General features: G+C 39.6%; 1 protein-coding gene across 2 annotated transcripts in view; it reads left to right on the plus strand.

Annotated features, from left to right (window-relative positions):
* Positions 1 to 5,562, plus strand: part of lhfpl4a (LHFPL tetraspan subfamily member 4a) — a 41,549-nt gene extending 35,987 nt beyond the window's left edge. For both annotated transcript variants that reach the window (XM_069678832.1, XM_069678833.1), the window contains exon 5: positions 1,763 to 5,562. In XM_069678832.1, the coding sequence (XP_069534933.1) occupies positions 1,763 to 1,816 (54 nt within the window). In that variant the 3' untranslated portion in view covers positions 1,817 to 5,562. The remainder of the gene's footprint in view (positions 1 to 1,762) is intronic.
* Positions 5,563 to 18,724: the final 13,162 nt, after the last annotated feature.

An 18,724-nucleotide genomic window follows, 5' to 3' on the forward strand; every position in this document is an offset into this window, starting at 1 on the left:
GTGATGATGCAGGTCTGCAGCATGAACCTCTGCATGCAGTGGACTCAGTCACTGGTTACTGTCCTCTCCTCCTCTCTGTCCTGTAAAGGGCAATGCACTGTGAACTCCCTTTAACCTCTCCTAATGTTGTCTTTGTGTTCAGTCTGCTGCCCTGTAAGAAAAAAATATATATCTGTGATTTATGCCGAGATAGTGGGGATAAAATATAAGCTATATTAATAGGATTAAAATAAAGGAACAAACCCCACACATTGTTTAAACAAAAAGAACAGACCTGCAGCTCTCTTGTATAATCCAGCATTGACAGACTGGTTGCATAAAGGGAGTGAGAGCTGTGAGAGAAAATGTATTAAGGTGTGACCTTTCAAGCTTATTGCATTAGCAGGTTTATTTATGTTTGTTTTGGTCCTTTTCATTTTCCACATCTCGCCGGCTCGCACTGACTCATATGTCACAGCCCTCCTGCCGCCGCCTCTCTCACTTCCATCCGCAGCCAAACGGAGCCGAGCAGCAGGAGGGAGAAGAAGTGTGGCGATGACTGTTAAAAATCACAGACTACAAATAATTATGTTTAGTGGTTTCAGAGCCAAACATTAGGATGCCATGACTGGACTAAAAAAAGGTTTATTGGAGCTTTAGAATGTGCAACACTTTTTAAATAACAATGAATCAAATGACATTGTTATGTGAAAGGGGAGCGCTTGTGGTGGCACAATATTGATCCCCTAACAAGAAAAAAAATCTGATATTTTTTAAGGGATTGATAGAGGCCAAACCTGAACATTAAAGAGAGAAAATATTGAACATGAGCAGGGGCACGTCCAGGGGTCCCCCTGCAATCTGATTGGCCAGCCCAGGTGCCACCTCTGGCTATATCAGAGGCAGGACCAATTTGATGCGTTGTGTTGCCACAGGCTGCAAGCAGCTTGTTTGACATTACAGTGTAGCACTGCAGGAAAACACGTCACTAACTGGGCGCCGCATGTGATTTTTTCGTTGCATACACCCAGTCAGTAATACTGTAAATGCAAAGGCTTTCATCAGTGGGCCATAGGCTCAATCACCATTGTGTTACCTCATTCAGAGATAGATGGTGACTTAACAGACACGTTTTCACTTGAAAACCTTCGAGACTTTAAAGAAGCAAGCATGGAAGATTTATACGTAGCCACTCTGTTGTGGTAATTATTAAATCAACAAACCTATAAACAGGATATAGCATCTTTATGTTACCTGCGTAAGTCCAGTTAGGCCACGCCAGTTAAGATGTCTGGACACCCCCCTGGTAATCAGGTGACCAGACACATGGTTCTTATGGGAGGATAGTGAGAAATACTTAATCAATCCAGGGCTGGTAACTGTGCTAATTTACAGGTGCTGCTGAAGCACAATACTTAGAGAGAAAATACTGTTATTCTGACTTAGTGCCTTTACCTCATCGTATTGTTTGTGTGCTCAATCATACTTCTCTATCTGCAAACTAAAATGATGTGGGTTTTGCTGCTTGATGTTAAAATCATTATTTAAAAACATTCATGATATCTGACACCTCTGTGGTTTCACACAACTCAGTGTGTGTCAGTGCTGAAAGGAGCTAACAAAGTATAAAGCACACAGCGCATGAATGAGTCTTGGCCCTTCCCTTCTGTGCCCACCCCGTCCTCGCTCTCTCCGCCATCCCTCCAAAACATGTCTTTTATTTCTCTCATCCTAAGCTGTCTGTACTGACACCGTCTCTCTCTTCTCTCCTATTTTCCTCCAGATTGAAATCCGTGACAGCAAAGATCCAAGATTTGCGGTCCACCGGTTCCACTGAGAACCAAACTTCATCTCCTCTTCCAGTCCCCTCCCTCTCTCCTTCCTCCCTCCTCCTCCTCTTGCTGCTCCTCCTCCTCTAAGTTCTTCAGGTTTAAACCTTGAACTGGGCTTGGATGTGGTCTTGGAGGCCCAGAAGTTTGTAAAATAAGACTAAAGTGGGATCAACCAAGGAAGGCAAACTCTGTGTTGGAAGAGAGTTACATCCTGACCGTCAGCTTGACCAAACTCTGGGATAAAAACGTTCATAAAATACAGTTTTTCTGTCTCATAAAGTTGATATAATAAAGATTACGAAGTTATTTATGATGATAAAAATGCTTGCAGATGGAGTATTAGAATATAAATATTTTTATTGACTGGATAAAAGCTATTTCCACCTTTTGAAAGTAACATACTAAAGTGCGTACGTAAAAGCACACAGGTGCTACTTCTGACGAAACAAACAAAAAAAGATGCACAAAGAAAAAAAAGATGATTTTGTACAGACACAGCGTAATTTCTACGTCTTTTTCAGTCAATTTTCAACTTCTCTTTGTATATGACAAGTTCAAACTACAAAAAATAAATCATTTGAGATGTTTCTATGTAAACTGGGTAAAAAGGTTAAAAAAAATGTACACGTTAAGCATCTTTCCTTCAAACATCTCTGTTAGCTGTGGAAAAGTAAAACCTGTGTCGTCGTCTAATCATAAAAGAAAAAGTGTGGATTCCACTTGTCTTTAAACGTGTGTAATGCACTACATTCCCAAGGCAGCCATTTTTCTCTGACGACAAGCTCAGGGTGGGAAGCTTAATTGCTGTCATGATGTCTCACTGCTGTGTTCAAGGTTTGCAGATTGTAAAAACATCGGACAAGTAGTCATAATTTCACTGCTTCTTGGCAGTGTTTATTTCGTTAACGGAAATTATGACGATAAATGTTCACCAATGACCTTTTCTCCATGACAAAGACGAGATGAAAAGCTAAAAAATACGTCTTTGATAATAAAACATGTATGTTTTGTTTTTGTTAACAAGACAAGACTAAAGAAGTGGTTAAGGGTGAATGCAGATCTCCCTGAATCCTGAGTCCATGAATATTAGTTTGACAATGTTGCACAATCACTTTGAAAGGCATAAATACCTAGCTAACCGTAGGCTATTGAAAGCTAACAGTTGAATGTTAATATTAGCTGTGGTGACTCAGCTGTAGGTAGCTAATGAGCTTTCAAATATCTTTATTTACAATGTAATATGGCGCTTTTTTTTTTTTCATTATCTTTTCAGCTGCCGATCAATTAGCAAGAGGTAATATGTTAAAAAATTCCCTCAATTTAAACAATTTTCAAACCTGGAACACAACAATGCAACTTTACAACAGCATTTTAGCTTCCAACATTTAGCGTCACGTCAAAGGAAAATGGCCGCTGTCAGTCCACATGACACTGAGAAGAAACGTTCAGCTCATTCTGTTTTTTCATACCGTGTCCTCCCCTGACGTCCTGGTTGTTCGGTTCTCATCTAGTCCACTTTGGTTTGTATGTTGCCCCCATGAAATGCCCTGCATGCTGCATCTATCTCAGGCTTCCTTTATACACTCAGCAGGGCTCCCACTCTGTTCAGTCCAACAGTCTGCAGCACTATCCAGGACCACCGGCTGAGCACAGAGCGGAGAGACCCAGAACAGACTTTCATCCAGACGACAGGCATTACTGTACCGCTCCCCTGCTCTGATTCCACACAGGACCCTTTGAATTTGACGTGTTGATATTATTGAAAGGTACAATTGAATGCAAATAGAATGATCCTTTAATTTAATTTTCTCTTTAACTTTATTTTTTGTGCCACATCAGAAGGAATTAGAAAACTGCCCCCCACATGTGCGATCTTGCTCAGCTCTTCATGTAACAGTACTGGATAGAAATGCATGTTAATTTGTGTTTGCATTCAAATGATTTACAGAAAAATTTGATAATTTTTTTCATTGTTTTCCACTTATGCTGTCTACATGAACCTCCATGGGTTCAGTTATCCACTGGGCTTGTGTCCCTCACCCTCCTGCACGTGTTAGGACGGAACATTTATTTCATTCGTGTTAGTAAACTCATGTTGTTCTGGCATAGCCCCTTCCATTTTAGCCTTAGAAAAGGTTTAATTTGAACTAATGACTGTATATAAAGATGGACATTGCATCTTGTTCCTCTTCTTGCTGTGCAAAACTAAAGCCAAAATACCCCCGGAAGCAGGAGCTGCCATCTTTCGCTGGTGGAGCCTCTTCCGCTAACCAAAACACACATTTAACTTACAGAAATTCAACAGCAGAACAGCTTCTTGTGCTGGTCTGAAGACATTCACAGATATGGAATGTTCAATGACTGTAGTGATTGTTTTAGTAACATCTTCCGTTCCTTCTCTACTCGGCTGCAGGAGCTGTATTTGTCAACAGAGCTGTCAATCATCATTTTGACGGCATAAAATTACTAATTAAAAACTTGTCAGAAAAATTAGAACTTTGATATAAATCAGCATGATAAGAACTAACTATAATGACAGAAACCATGTTTGAGAAAACTTTATTTGATGTGTATTTTGATTTTATAGTTTGACCCATGTCCCATCTGTTAACATGGAGGTGCCGGGCTTTATGACAGATACTGCAGCCAGTCAGCAGGGGGCGATAGAGAGGGTTTGGCTTCACTTTTAGGAGGCTGTCATGTCGTCCATCTTTTTATACAGTCTGATTTCTATAAAGTCAGTCTAATTTGAACATATACAGATACAATCAACAAACTGTCTCACTGTCCAAACTTGAAATTAATGCTTCCAATTTGTGCTCCTGCAAGTATTTGGTTCTGCCTTCAAATAATACAATCTTCACAGTGCAGAATTAGATAGGGAAACTGGTCAGAGCTTTTTGGTATGAAATGATTGTTTTCTGTAGTTCACACTGTGTAGTAGGGATGCACTGATACCACTTTTTTTCAGACCCAGTACAAGTACTTACATTTGGGTACTTGTTGATACTGAGTACCAACAAGTGTACTTAATAATATCATTACAGTTCTCATAATGACTTTAAAAACATGTTTAATTTTCATCAGATGTTCCTCACTTTCTGACTGTAACAAGGTAAATCGACACAATGATGCAACTGCAACTGTTGCTGACATTTTAACTCCGAACTTTGCTTCTCCGCCTGCTTAACTAACGGGAGGCTAACGCAAAGCCGTAAAGTGGTATTCGGGTGCAGTACTCGTCGTAGTTTTACGAGTACGAGTACTTAAGCTGCAATACCAACTGATACCCGATACTGGTATCAGTATCGGTGCATCCCTACTGTGTAGTTTTTTGTGAGTTCATCAGTAGTAGACAGTTGTGAATGAATCATAGATCAGAGCTCAGTGAGGACACTACAGACACTAAATGTCTCTCTCCTTTCTCTGTGAGTCTTCTAGTTTACACTTCTGGACACAAATATTTCCCCTACATTCAGTCGTGCCAAAAGAAAATATCTAAAGTTTACTTTTATATTTAAGAGGTGTTCTGTTTCAGTGCTTTTTAATATGTTTTTGCTGTTTCTTTTTGACCTGCTTTTACTTCCATTCCTCGGCTGTTGTTGTAATATTATTTGCTTTTATTATGGGATGTCGTGAACATTGAAAGAGGAATGTTTGTGCAGGATTGTCACAGAGAGGTCAGCATGGCCGCCAGTCTCACACACCACTGTCTCACCTCTGATTGTTAACAAGAAGATGAATAAATTGATTGACTATTGATTAACATTGTTTCATTTTTGTGTATTCCATCATCTACACCGATTTTTATTAAATTCAGATGTCTGTTTTTAGGTGGAAATCTTACACTGTATCTCTAAAATGTGACCGACATCTTTTCTTCATTTTATTTGTGTATTTAATTTATATTCCAAACGGTTCTGACAGAGGTTTCTTTTCATTGATAAAACCTTTGATTATTCATCCAAAGCCGTTCAGATTTGTCTGAAACCATCGAGGAAACTTTTGTCTTTGAAAAATACTTATATTGTACTACTTATACTTATAATGCAGCAGCTACATAAATAATTTTTATTAACTTTATTATGGTAAGAAAATTAGATCCAGTCATGAAATCTCTGTTGTATGAATAATGACGTCAAGGGAATCGATTTGTTTATTGCAGAATTCACCTGAGGGAAACTTGATGAAACATTTGCTGTGTGTAGTATTACTGTAACTTTTAACATTATTACTAGATAGATAGATAGATAGATCTGTCAACCCAACCCCCCGCCCCCCCTTTAAACCCATAAGAAAATAATAAAATGTTATTTTAAATTTTGTTTAACTTTTATTTAACCAGGAAAAGCCTCATTAAAATTAAAAATGTCTTTTACAAGAGTGTCCTAGCCAAGACAGCAGCAGCACATTGAAACAAAGTTTCAGACATACAACACAAAACAATTACTAAAACAAGTCAGCATATTCTGGGTCACATAGCGGGAAGTCATTAATCAAAGCATCTACAACCTGATGCAAATGTAGTCTTGATTAGTGCAAAAACAGTGCGGTGCACATGTGCATAAAAATGTATAACCATAAATAAGTGAGCATTAAAGTGATGAGCAGAGTTGGTGCAAAAACAGTGTGGTGCACATGTGCATAAAAATAAACGGAGCTACTGGAGAGGCTGCCTCTTGCGTCAGCGCCGGAAACAGAAACAGAAGTAGTAGTAGCATTTTTAATGCATAAAAGCTGATGAGCTTTGACATTTCAAGAAATATCTAATATCAAGAAAGAATGGAGACCTCAGCTTAAAACCCTGAAGCTGATTGGTGTGTGTATTACTAACTACTAACCCTAACCCTCAAGCAAAGAATACAGAATTGCTTATTGTTGTTACTGAAATAAAGTGAAAATGTCACCGAACAAATACCATCCATCCATTATCTGTACGGCTTATAATGTTCTGAGTCAGGGGGGCTGGAGGCTATCCCAGCTGTCATTGGGCGAGAGGCGGGGTTACACCCTGGACTGATCGCCAGTCAATAACAGGACGGACACATAGAGACAGACAACCTTTCACACTCACATAATTCACACCTACGACAATTTAAGAGTCACCGATGAACCTGACGAGCATGACTTTGGACTGTGGGAGGAAGCTGGAGTACCCTTAGGGAACCCACACATGCACGGAGAGAACATGCAAACTCCACACAGAGAGGCATACTTTGTCTGAACCAAAGTTCGAACTAGGCACCTTCTAGCTGTGAGGCTACAGTGCTAAGCCCTGCACCGCCGTGCAGCCCTGGGGAAATACAATCAATTGAATTTTTTTCACACTTGTTACAATCATGCAGCCCAATGTCCTTAAACAGCAAATACAATTTGCAAGACAAAGAATTATGACCAGTTTAAACTCCTCACAGTACGTTAAATGATCCATAGGCCGCTCTAATATAGCTCCTTTCTATCGGCAAACCTTTCACACCCTTTCAAAAACACTTTAATACACTGATGGGAGAGGCTGCCTGCAAGTTCGATCTATAAAGCTCATTCACACACTGATGGTGCCTCCTTTTGGAGAGATTTGGTTGCTCAAGAATCACATATGGACTGGAGGAGCACATGTTTTATTCTATTATTATGGTTTTATTAGAAATTTCAGCCTTAAATGCTATGAAATGTGTTTCATTCAGAAACAAAAAGACTAAGAATTACTGTTTTATGAGGATGTGGACGGACCCTTCGAAATGTTCGATTTCTGGTTAATGTTAGGAACAGAGCTCCACCCGACGTTGTCTGAACCAAAAATGGCTCCTCTTCTGCTGCCGTTTGTGCTCTGAGTTCACTCCTCATCGCTCCTCCATTCATGCCTGCTCCGTCGTTATATAAGTAGCAGCGGGAGCAGCCGACCGGAGCTCCTCTTCCTGCTCGTCCTGCAGCCTTTACAGGAGACATGACTGCTGGAGCCCCGGGGACACAACACACTCTGTGTCACTAACATATCAGTGCGAATATGTCTATGTAAATGTGTAGTTTGTATAACTGCATGTGTGTCTCTCTTTGTGTTATCATACGAGGGCCGGTTTGTGTGTGCTTATGTCTGTTCCACTGGTCCCATCTGTTTGTGAGGCAGCGAGGCGTTCAGGAGCAACTGTTACTGATCAGTAGGGTACTATCAATCCCAGGACACACACACAGACACACACACACACCAAACACACACAATTGTGGCTCTCTGATTCCCGTTTTGAGTCAAAAACGATACACTGAAATTAAACTATGGTCACTTTTGGTGTCACTCTATTTTGATAGCTGCATTTTTATTTGATTCAATTAAATAAAGTTAAAGTTGTAATCTCAAAGAGCTCAGTTTCGTTCTCTTTGGCAGCACCTATGGCGATAAACGGTAATTGCAGGAGCACGCTTCCCAGATATCCAGACAGTGTTGCATGTGTGACGTCCACGGTTGGCTCCGGTTGTAACTCTTGATTTTCTTCGCTGACGGTCGCTTTCTTTTTCAAACTGTTTGCCTTCATCTGAGCGTCAAATTTGTTTCTTTTTCTTTGGATTTTCACTTATTTTTGAAGTTGTATCTGTAGTCATCGATCTTTTCCTTGTTTGTTCAGCCATAGTAGATTACTGTTTACTCGCAACACTTGCAGAGACCGGAAAAGCAGCCCCTTAGCTCCGCCTACCCTCTCTGGCAGACCAACCACTGCTGGCTGATGGAAAACGCATCACTAACTGGGCGCCGCTTGTGATTTTGTCCTCAAACGTCACCACAGACACAGTCTGTAATACTGCAAATGCAAAGGCTTTCATCAGTGGGCCATGGGCTCAGTCACCATTGTGTTACCTCATTCAGCGATAGACAGTGACTTGACAGACATTTATTTAAATGAAAATCTTCGAGATTATCACTTTAAATTAAATAGGTTTGTTCTGAAACTAAGTTTGAACTTCATACATGATTTTAGTGTCATTTTTTAAGACCTGTCCGCTCTGAAACACTGAAACAAAATATAAAAAGAGCTGAATATTTTCCCTTTTATCCTTTTTCCGTTGGCAAATATCCCAACTGTCAATCACAGCCAACATCTGCTCAGCAGTGCCTCTCTGCTAACCCGGTCAGCATTCATTCGAGCACTGATGCACTGGCATGTCAATCAATTCATCTGACAATCACACACAATCCCTATAACCCTTTCAGATCACCCGACCATCCAACTGTCACCTGATCTGACTCCATCCTTATGCACAGGCTTAGTTTACTGAATTTCTAAAAGCCAATCAAAGTTATCCATATAATCCCACAGTAACTGCAGTGGAGCTGCCCCCTTTTTTTGAAGCAAGTATGGCCGACCAATAGGAAGAAAGGAAGCTTGAGGTACATTTTAATCTATTAATCATAATGTTACAGATTGTGTATAATGTATCATGCATTAAACTGTGTTTAGAGTTAAAATTAGATGTTCAATTACTGATACATGTAAAAATATCATGTGAACGATTTATGGCTTTTACTGAGGATCAGGATCAGAATGTAAATGTGAAAATAAGGGGAAACTGTTTAAATTTATTCTGACTGTTCTGATTTGATTCTCTATAAAGCCTATCCTATCAATTATGTATAAGAATATGTCAGTCAGACGTTTGTAATTCATTTAAAAATGTTTATTGCAGCTGCAGAACAAAGTTTGTGTTTGCTGTCTGGGCTCCGACCTCATCACTCCTCGCAGATTTGTTTTACATGCAGAGTGATGAGATAATATCGTAAACCCGGCTTGTCGGAGCCTGCAGGTGGATGCTGGGGTGGTGGTGGGGTTGAAAGTACGAGTGCAGTTCCGGTGCAGGGCAGCGGTGGCAATGACACAGCAGAGGGGGAGACTGGAAATCTTGCAGCTTAGACGCCACATTGGGAGGAAGTGTTTGTCAGATGATTGTTGAGAATGACACATGACAAGTGTGAAATCAGTGCAGCTCCAGTTGCCTGCCTGAATTAATTCCTAACGCCAATGTGTTTTAAAAAGTCATGAAAAATAAATGTAAGACTATTTATTGTGATTTATTTATTCTATCAGACTATTCAGTCCCGATTAGATCCTTTGTCACTGGGAAGGCCATTAAACACAAAACGTAATGTAATCTAAATAAATGTTTTTGATTGCAAATGATTTCAATATTTTTTGTGTGTGTTTGAACATAATTGTGTTTTAAAGGGATTGTGTTTATCTTATTGAATGAGGAAAAGTGCGTCTCTGTTTCAGTCCCAGAGGAAATAGCCTGCAGATAAATACATGGTGACAAATCTCCCTCACTCCGTTGTTTTGACTTCCTCTGTGCCTGACAGAGAGCCAGGGCCCGGTTATTCAAAAGGTTTAATCCGGATAAGAATATTTGGAAATCCACTTTTTTCTAAGCAGGATCAAGTAGTCAGTAACCTTATCCAGATACTGACTTTCAAGGATTACCAAATCCGGATTACCAGCACTCTGAATGAGACTTCATACTTTGTCCACAGGGGGCGCCAAAAAGTTCCTGACAGTTGCTTTTATATGAATATTTTATGGTTAATAGTAAGAGCTAAATATTTTATGGGGATGAAATCCTTTAGTTTTTCCACAACCCTAAAGTCTACCTCATCTGCTATGTCATGGTAGCAATCAGCAATTCAATTAAAAAATGTATTAACATCATTGTAAACATTTTGTTTTGTTTCACCTACTTAATCCTTCCTGTACTCTAGCCTGAATCCACACCTCTGCTTGGATCAGAGTAATCCTGATTTTTTGAAGTCATCCCAATACTCAGAAGTTTTATCTAGAGGTTTTATCGTTTTACCTGTTTTATTCTACTATAAGAAGTCAAAATGTCTGAGGAAGGCTTGAAACTTAATCTGCCACAAATAAACCGAACAGTTACCGATAAAGAGTACCCATTTAAATCATAAACCTTGCTTGATCAAACACAGAAATCCGAGAGGCCGTTTAAGGAAACACATTATCATGTAACCTCATGAAAACATCTCCCGGCACACCGCACAAACCTCTCCGCCCCTCTGAGTCGGTTAGCCCACGCTAACCGGTACTATTTTTAGCCTCGTCAGAGCAGCTAAAAGATGGCCGGGGGGCAGCGGGCCGCGCGGTATGTCAGAAGAGATTGGCGCTTTCTTTGTTGTGGCGCAGCGTGTCCAGACTGCTGGCTGGATTGGGGATAATAACAGAGACCCTCAGTGATGTGCCTCGCAGTCCTCTCTGCCTCCCCCCCCTCTCTCGGTTTGTCATCTCGCTGTCTGCCTGTCTGCACCGCTCAGAGAAGAGCCATGACCTCACACAGCTCATGTGGCTCCTCAGGTGGGACCACACACACCTATTATCAAAGAGGTCAGAGGTCAACCACAACAAGGACTGGCCACAAGTTGGGATTTCCCACATTTGGGTGTCTTTAAATTCAGTTTTTTTTGGTCTTTTAATACAAAATTCATATTTTTTGGGTCCTTTTAATGTAAATGGGGTTTGTCGGCTGCAGAAAATCACCTCCCTGTGTAATGCAATATATGTAATAGAGGTAGGTAGGACTGTATTAGACTGCATTAGTAAAAGGTGGGCATACCTCACAAACTGGCTTATGTGTTTTTTACTTACATCTTGATTCAGAGATAACAGGACCATCACGGAAGGTGCAACATACTATATGTGCGATCAGGTGTATTTGTTGCTGAAGGATCAGTGACACAACTTTGACTTCTAAAAGTCAGTATAGAAAGGAAGTAAAGTAAGATTGTCTTGCTGTTTTAGCCCTGATCAACGGCCATCGTGAGCATTAAGAATTCCCAACACTTCTTCTCACAATAATTCCCCAAATACACTTCTTCACAATCACTGTCTGTCATTATTAGAACAAGGACAAAACATCTGAGTAAAGGTAATACACAGACAGAACTGTTTAGTTATCTGTATACATTTATGTTATATTAATGCATCTCATTAACTCTGTATCTTCTTGTCCCATTAACATTATTACTCCTAGAACCCAAACTCAGCTTGACTGGATACTTGTCTCAAAACCAAATCTAATCTTAAGTTCTGGTGTTTTGTCTGAATCAGATCAAACTACCTAAATCACCACCTAGACTAATAAAAATCTGTCAGTATAAGAAATTGATTTTAGGTGTATTTATTAATGATAAAATTGCCATTAACTGGGACAGATATCAATTAATACCTAATGTACAAGATGCCTGGGATTTCCTTTATTTAGAGTTCACTGATGTTGTGGACAAACATGCTCCTTGGAAAACTGCCAAGGTTAAGGGTCAACACCTCCCTTGGATCAGCCCCGAACTTATACATTTATTTCGGCAGAGAGACAAAGCCTGGTCAATATTTCGTCAGACGAGGGATAACGCTGATTGGGAAGTTTACAGGCAGCTAAGAAATAAGTGTAAGACAAAAACTCAAAATGCTAAATGCAATTACTAGATGGTCTCACTTCGAATTTTAAGAATCCTAAACGATTCTGGAATAAAATTATTATTAATTATATTATAAAACTATTATTAAGACAACAGATAAACATTCATAAATCAAATAAGAGTTGGCAATGCAATATTACATGACTCTTTGTTTATTGCTCAAGCATTCAATCAGCATTTCTGTCCCACGTTACCTCATGGCTCTTACCTGACTGCTGAAAGCTATAATTCACCATGCCTCAGTTCTTTCTCTTTTAGGAGAATTGTACCAACAGAGGTCCAGAATGCTATTCATTAATTAAAAGTGAACAGTGGTGCTGGACTTGATGGATTGGAAAATAGGTTTGTCAAACTAGCTTCCTATATTCTAATGTATCCACTGGCGGACTTATTTAACCTTTCTTTGTCTACCTGTGAGTTACCTGCTATCTGGAAGGGTGCTCGCATCACTCCACTTCACAAAGGAGGTGATCTGCTCAATTTGAATAACTATAGACCCATATCTCTTATCTGCTCTATTGCCAAAGTCTTTGAAAAAATAATCTATAATCAACTCTCACATTATCTCAGTGTTAATATTCTATCTGTATGTGAGTCTGGGTTCAGACCAAACCATCCACAACTACTACTTCACTTAGATTTACCAGTGATGTGTTCTGTGCTGCAGGTGACGGTGAACTCACAGGTGCAATCTTTATTGATTTAACAAAGGCTTTGGATTTTGTTGACCATTATCTGCTCTCAGATAAACTCCATGCTATTGGACTCTCTAATAACACAGAACTCAGGTTCAATTCACAACATAAAAAAACAAAAAGCAGTGTCTTACATGGAAACAAATCTGGGGCCGGATTCACAAAGCATTCTTAGGAAAAAAAATCTTCTCAAGTGTAATTTTCTTCCTAGCTTTAATATTAAGCAAAAAGTTAAGAAAAATGTAAATTCCTGAATAAAGTTCATTATGTTTATTTCCCTAAAGTTCTTCTTATTTTTCTTCACAAGAAAAAACTTGAGAATACATGAGATTCTTGAAAGCTACAATCATTCATTTAAACATATTTTAGACAATCAATTCACTGAATTTCACTTGTACTAGGTTCACTTACAATAGCTAGCATTTAGTTAAACATTTATTTGGAATGTTAGCATGTCACTATTGTTTTTGGTGTACATGTCATATCTACTAAAGTTAAGCTAGCAAAATGTGACAGTTAACATTTAAATAGCCTTTAACCAAAGCCAGTAACTATGTTTGAATATTTTCCTGTACTTGAAGTTACCTATTTAATTAAATCAATGAACTACAGTTCATACAAGGTATTCTTTTTTCTATTATGAATCAATGCACAAATAAATATTGTTATTATTATTATTTTTGTTGTTTTAATTTGTAATATATTGTCGACACCCATGCTTATTTTAATTAATTGAAATAGCATTTCAGTCCTTTATAGTCAATAATGGCAGGCCTAAGTTACATACTTGCTTATGTCATCTAAGTTCTTAAGTTCTTCATCTAAGTTTGCCTTAAGAACTTCCTACATTTTTTTCTCACAAATCTTAAGTTTTATCTTAAGAATGAGTTTGTGAATCTGGCTCCTGATTTGTTGATTCAGCAACGAGGTGTGCCACAGGGCTCATCATTGGGTCCACTTCTTTTTTCTATTTATGTTAATAATTAACCATCAATCTTCGATAACCAGCGTTGTGTGACCACTTAGCGCGACATCCTTTGTCAGGTTAAGTGAAGCCAGATCAGGAAAAGAGACCCTGGGTGTGATGAACTCACTTCGTAGGATAGGCCCCTGGACTTTTTTGTTAAGTGTCTTGAGATAACTTTAGTTATGATTTGGAGCTATACAAATAAAATTTGATTGCATTATTGATTGACAATGTAAAAAAAGAAAGGTAAATCAAATGAATAAATGAATGAATATAATTTATGATGGAGGAAATGTCTTACTCTTCCTGATGCATAGAAACTTATTCATGTGGTCATTCTCCCTTGTCCAGACTAAGACTGCTCTTCTAACCTGATTGCTTTCACAAACATGTTGAGCATTTGTTTTCTCTCACTCTTCGTTACAAATGATCCCAAACCCTCTGATGCTCTCTCTGCTCTTTCCCTCCTGATTTTGGAGGGTTGGATCATCCTTAAATTACAAGCTGATGTATAAATAGAAAATCTAATCTGAACAGTCCGAATAAATCAAAACAGTATTTCACTCTTCATTTCCTGAATCATCTTCTGTGACACTGAGATCCACCAACGACGACAGAGTAAAAGCTATCAATTTTTTACGTGACACTTTGACATGAATAAGTAATAAAACATCTGTTGTTTGCTTTAGTTTACACACAAATTATTTACTCAGATGACATGATTCATTAATTTAAAAGTACTTCAAGCTTGCTCCTTCTAATGGTCGGCCATACTTACCGAGAAAGGAGGTGTGGCTACACAGCAGTCCATTGTGGATGACGGGGAACTCTGACAGGGATATAAAGATCTAATTAAATAAGTTTGTGCAATTTGGTGATATCCGAAGAGAGTAATCATAGATCCAGACATCCCAGAGGAGGTATTGGTCCATTTGAATGGTCGAGGAATGTGACCGATTTTACAGGTGACTATACAACACTGATGATGACACCATACAAACGACATTACAAGGCACGTCGCCATATCCAGTCCCTGTTGGTTTTCATCCTCAGTGTTATACCTCAATAGGGCCTGGACTTCTGCAATGTTCAACGCTGTCCCACCACAAAAGTCCTTAACCTTTTTTCGGGACTTTTCAGGAGGTTAAATAATGTCCCTTGAACATTATTTAGACTCTGGTTCTAGCTGTAGAAAACAAGTTCCTCCAAAGGTTCCTCTTCTCTTGGGGAAACTTCCAGCAGATACAGCTTGTATAGGACTTTGAGGCATGAAATCCTCCAGTGATCTCTGATTTTACCACCAGACTGTGTGTCTTTGTTGGCTCTGGCAGACGGTGTATAAAAGCCATCTGGAGCTGTGAGAATGAAGACTTCTTCATGCTGACAGGCTTCAGACCGGCCATCTGCTCTCTCCAGTCAGACAACCTGTCGTCAGTGCAGCCGCTCCCCACCAACATACCTGTTCACTCACTCGTTCCTTTAGTATGTGTGTGTGTGTGTGTGTGTGTGTGTGTGTGTGTGTGTGTTTGTGTGTGTGTGTGTGTGTGTGTGTGTGCCGCCTGCAGGAGGAAGCAGGGAGGAGAGACTTCACACAGGATGTTTGTTGTTGCACCTGCTCTCTGGAACTCACTCAGGTGTACGAATGTAATCTGGTGCTCAGAGGCAGCTTTTTAAACTGATACAAACACTGACATCGCGTTATGTTTGACAGTCAACTGGAGATGCTTTAAGGACACTGATGGGAGATTCATAAGGTGGACTGGATGTTACAATCCCCGTAGTTTCAGCACTACAATGACCAGAGTGCAGTTGTTCTTAGAGGTGCCCAGTAGATGCTTCCATTAAGACACATCTTCAGTTGTGAACCCCGACACACTGAGTGTTTCTGCCTTATCACAAGACACCCTCAGTCGAGGCGGCCCCCCTCAGGCCCCTCACGCCTGGGTCTGCGTGTTAATCTTGGCATCCAGGCGGTCACTTGGGAGCCGAGGTGGGATCTCTTCCTGTCAGCCACAGCCAGTGGCTGCTCCTTTCTGCTGCATTGGCAAGTGCTTTAACTGCCTTCCTGTGGGCCTGTCCTCTCACTCCCACTTCCCTCAGGAACCTTGTGGTGGAACTGGCAACAAAGCCTCAATCCACCTCCACCGGACGCACATGAACATCCCAGCCACGCTCCTCGGCTTCAGCTGCCAGGTCGGTGTATCGCAGGAAAAATCTGGTCTCTGCTGATTCTGATGGCAGACGTACAATTAATGCAGTAGATTGCTATGTACCCTGCTTATAGAGCTGACTAAAAGGGAAGCACTCATTCTTTTATTAAGCTATGACAGAAGAATTCAGGGGCCTGACAGAACAAGAAATAGGTGTAGAATCAATTTTTGAATTGGCGTCCTGAGAATAAAGTCAAAATGTCAAAAAATTCCTTCTCTGATTTTGCAATTATGGGATTTTTACTACATTTTTCTCAACATTTCTTATTTAATTTAATTTAAATTTGTTAATATTTAGACGACCATATATTCTTGAAATGCAAAATATTAGGGAAAAATTGGAAAAAGTCAACATTATATTTTAAATTAAAGACAATTTTTTGTCAACAATAGCTAATATCAGTAATCAATAGTCTATTCATACATTGCCTGTGGAACTAAAGTGTGTGTAATCTGTTGTTGCTCAAATCTGACTCATAAACAGCTTTTATGTCTACATTTGCTACAATCCCACTTGTCACTCATGTATGAACCTTTGAAGTTAAAGGAAAATGCGAGAAAACTCAATTTCATACCTGCAACTTTTATCATTAGCAAACACAAAGATGAAGAAAATCATCAAATCATTTTCCATCAGGATGCTTTCCCTTACGCCGAGTAAGTCTTCTTCTGTAGCTCAATGCTCCCCTCTAGTGGAGACAGACTGTACTGCTGCTGCATTAGTAATACTAACCGGACCAACAGAACCTGATGTCAAGAGCAGTTTAGCAAGAAAAGATCGTGAACAAGAGACAGATTATTGGAGAAAATACTTTTTGGATATGTGAAGAAACCCATTGTGATTCCATGCGTCTTAAATTGAACTATGAGAGGCTTCTTTTATGTAGCCAATAATGAAGACAAAAATTACTTTCTTAATTCCTATTTATTTAATTCCCTTAAATCTATCAGTGATAATGAGGTAAAAGACTTGAAACCATCGCTGTAGTCGACTTGATGTATTTGTTGGAAACTAAATTGTTGGATGGATGTGTTCAGTTCCAGCACAGCTCGACTGGTTAGGGTTGTTCATGATGTTAGAGGCCTGGATACAGAACGTTTACTTGTACTGAATAATGGACATTCAACCTTTTTATCTATTGATGAGTTAATAATAAAGAGGTGTATTTGTTAGAGAACATTTGTTGGTAACATTGTTGGTTATGTTGAACTCTGCATTTATGGATATGGATAATTGCCATATTTCTTCCCGCTGATGCCACAACCATCCATACAGGTAAGATGATTGATTTATTTAGGTTTGTTTTGCTGGTCCTGGGAGAAACAACATTTAATCTCTCTTCTATTCATGGTTGAAATGACAAATACACTTCAGCTTTCCACCAATTGTCACTATAATCTTAGAAGATTTCAATAGATCCTGGCAAATTTAGGCAGCATGAAACTTATTGATTTCAGACTTTGGAAACATTTACTGATTTCAGAGGGGAAGACGTCACTGATTACAGATAAGGCAGGTGATATAACACATTTTTGAGTGGCCGATATACGCAAATAGACCTTTTTGCACCAATAGGACAATGCAAATATACTCTGAAGGCTGCTTTGTTAACAAATAACTTAACTGAAGAATATTCTAAACTGTTGACCAAGTCAAACGCAGACCACTGCCTCACTCAGCTGTGATGTGCTACAACACGTGCTGCACACTGTGCTGAGTTAGTAAAATATGTCGCTCTGCTGAACAACAATATTTCTAAATCATCCCAGGCATTGTTTTATGCATCATATATCTATCACTATAATAATTGTCATAGCTAATCTCAGTAATATTTATATTATAGTTTGCATTGCTAATATTAAATGTACCTCTAATATTATAATAGATATTACTGTCTTTCTTCCCATCTCTTTCTCTCAACCCAGCTTGTCGAGGCAGACAGCTGTTCACCAATGATTCCATCCATCCATTATCTATCCCGCTTATCCTGTTCAGGGGGGCTGGAGCCTATCCCAGCTGTCACTGGGCAAAAGGCGGGGTGCACCCTGGACTGGTCGCCAGTCATATAGACGTAGAGACAGACAACCATTGAAGCTCGCTCTCACACCTATGGGCAACTTTAGAGTCACCAATGAACCTAACGAGCATGTCTTTGGACTGTGGGAGGAAGCTGGTATGCACAGGGAGAACATGCAAACTCCACACTGAAAGCCCCCCTATGTCCGAACCTGGAGCCTTCTAGCTGTGAGGCGACAGCGCTAACCACTGCACCACCATGCAGCCCCACAATGAGTCCAGTTCTGCACAAAGTTGCTATCTAACACAAGAAAGTCAACCTTGCCGCCGTGGCAGTGTTTTCTCATTAATACGGCCTAAATACCAATATACGAACATATCTGTCTTAGGCCCAAATTAGCAGTTTTAACGGCCCAGTCAGGCTGTAAAAACAATCTCATAGGCCGAGATGAGAAGACCAGCGCTGAGGTGAAACCAGGATTTAAAATGGGCTGTAAAAAGTGAATGACCTTCCCGGACTGCAGAGAAGTGTGCAAAACATACAAGTGACTCCCTCAAA

Source organism: Semicossyphus pulcher, unplaced genomic scaffold (assembly GCF_022749685.1).
Source record: "Semicossyphus pulcher isolate SPU_LCO1_2020_fin unplaced genomic scaffold, fSemPul1.0.p SCAF_3, whole genome shotgun sequence".
In the NCBI taxonomy this organism is placed as follows: Eukaryota; Metazoa; Chordata; class Actinopteri; order Labriformes; family Labridae; genus Semicossyphus; species Semicossyphus pulcher.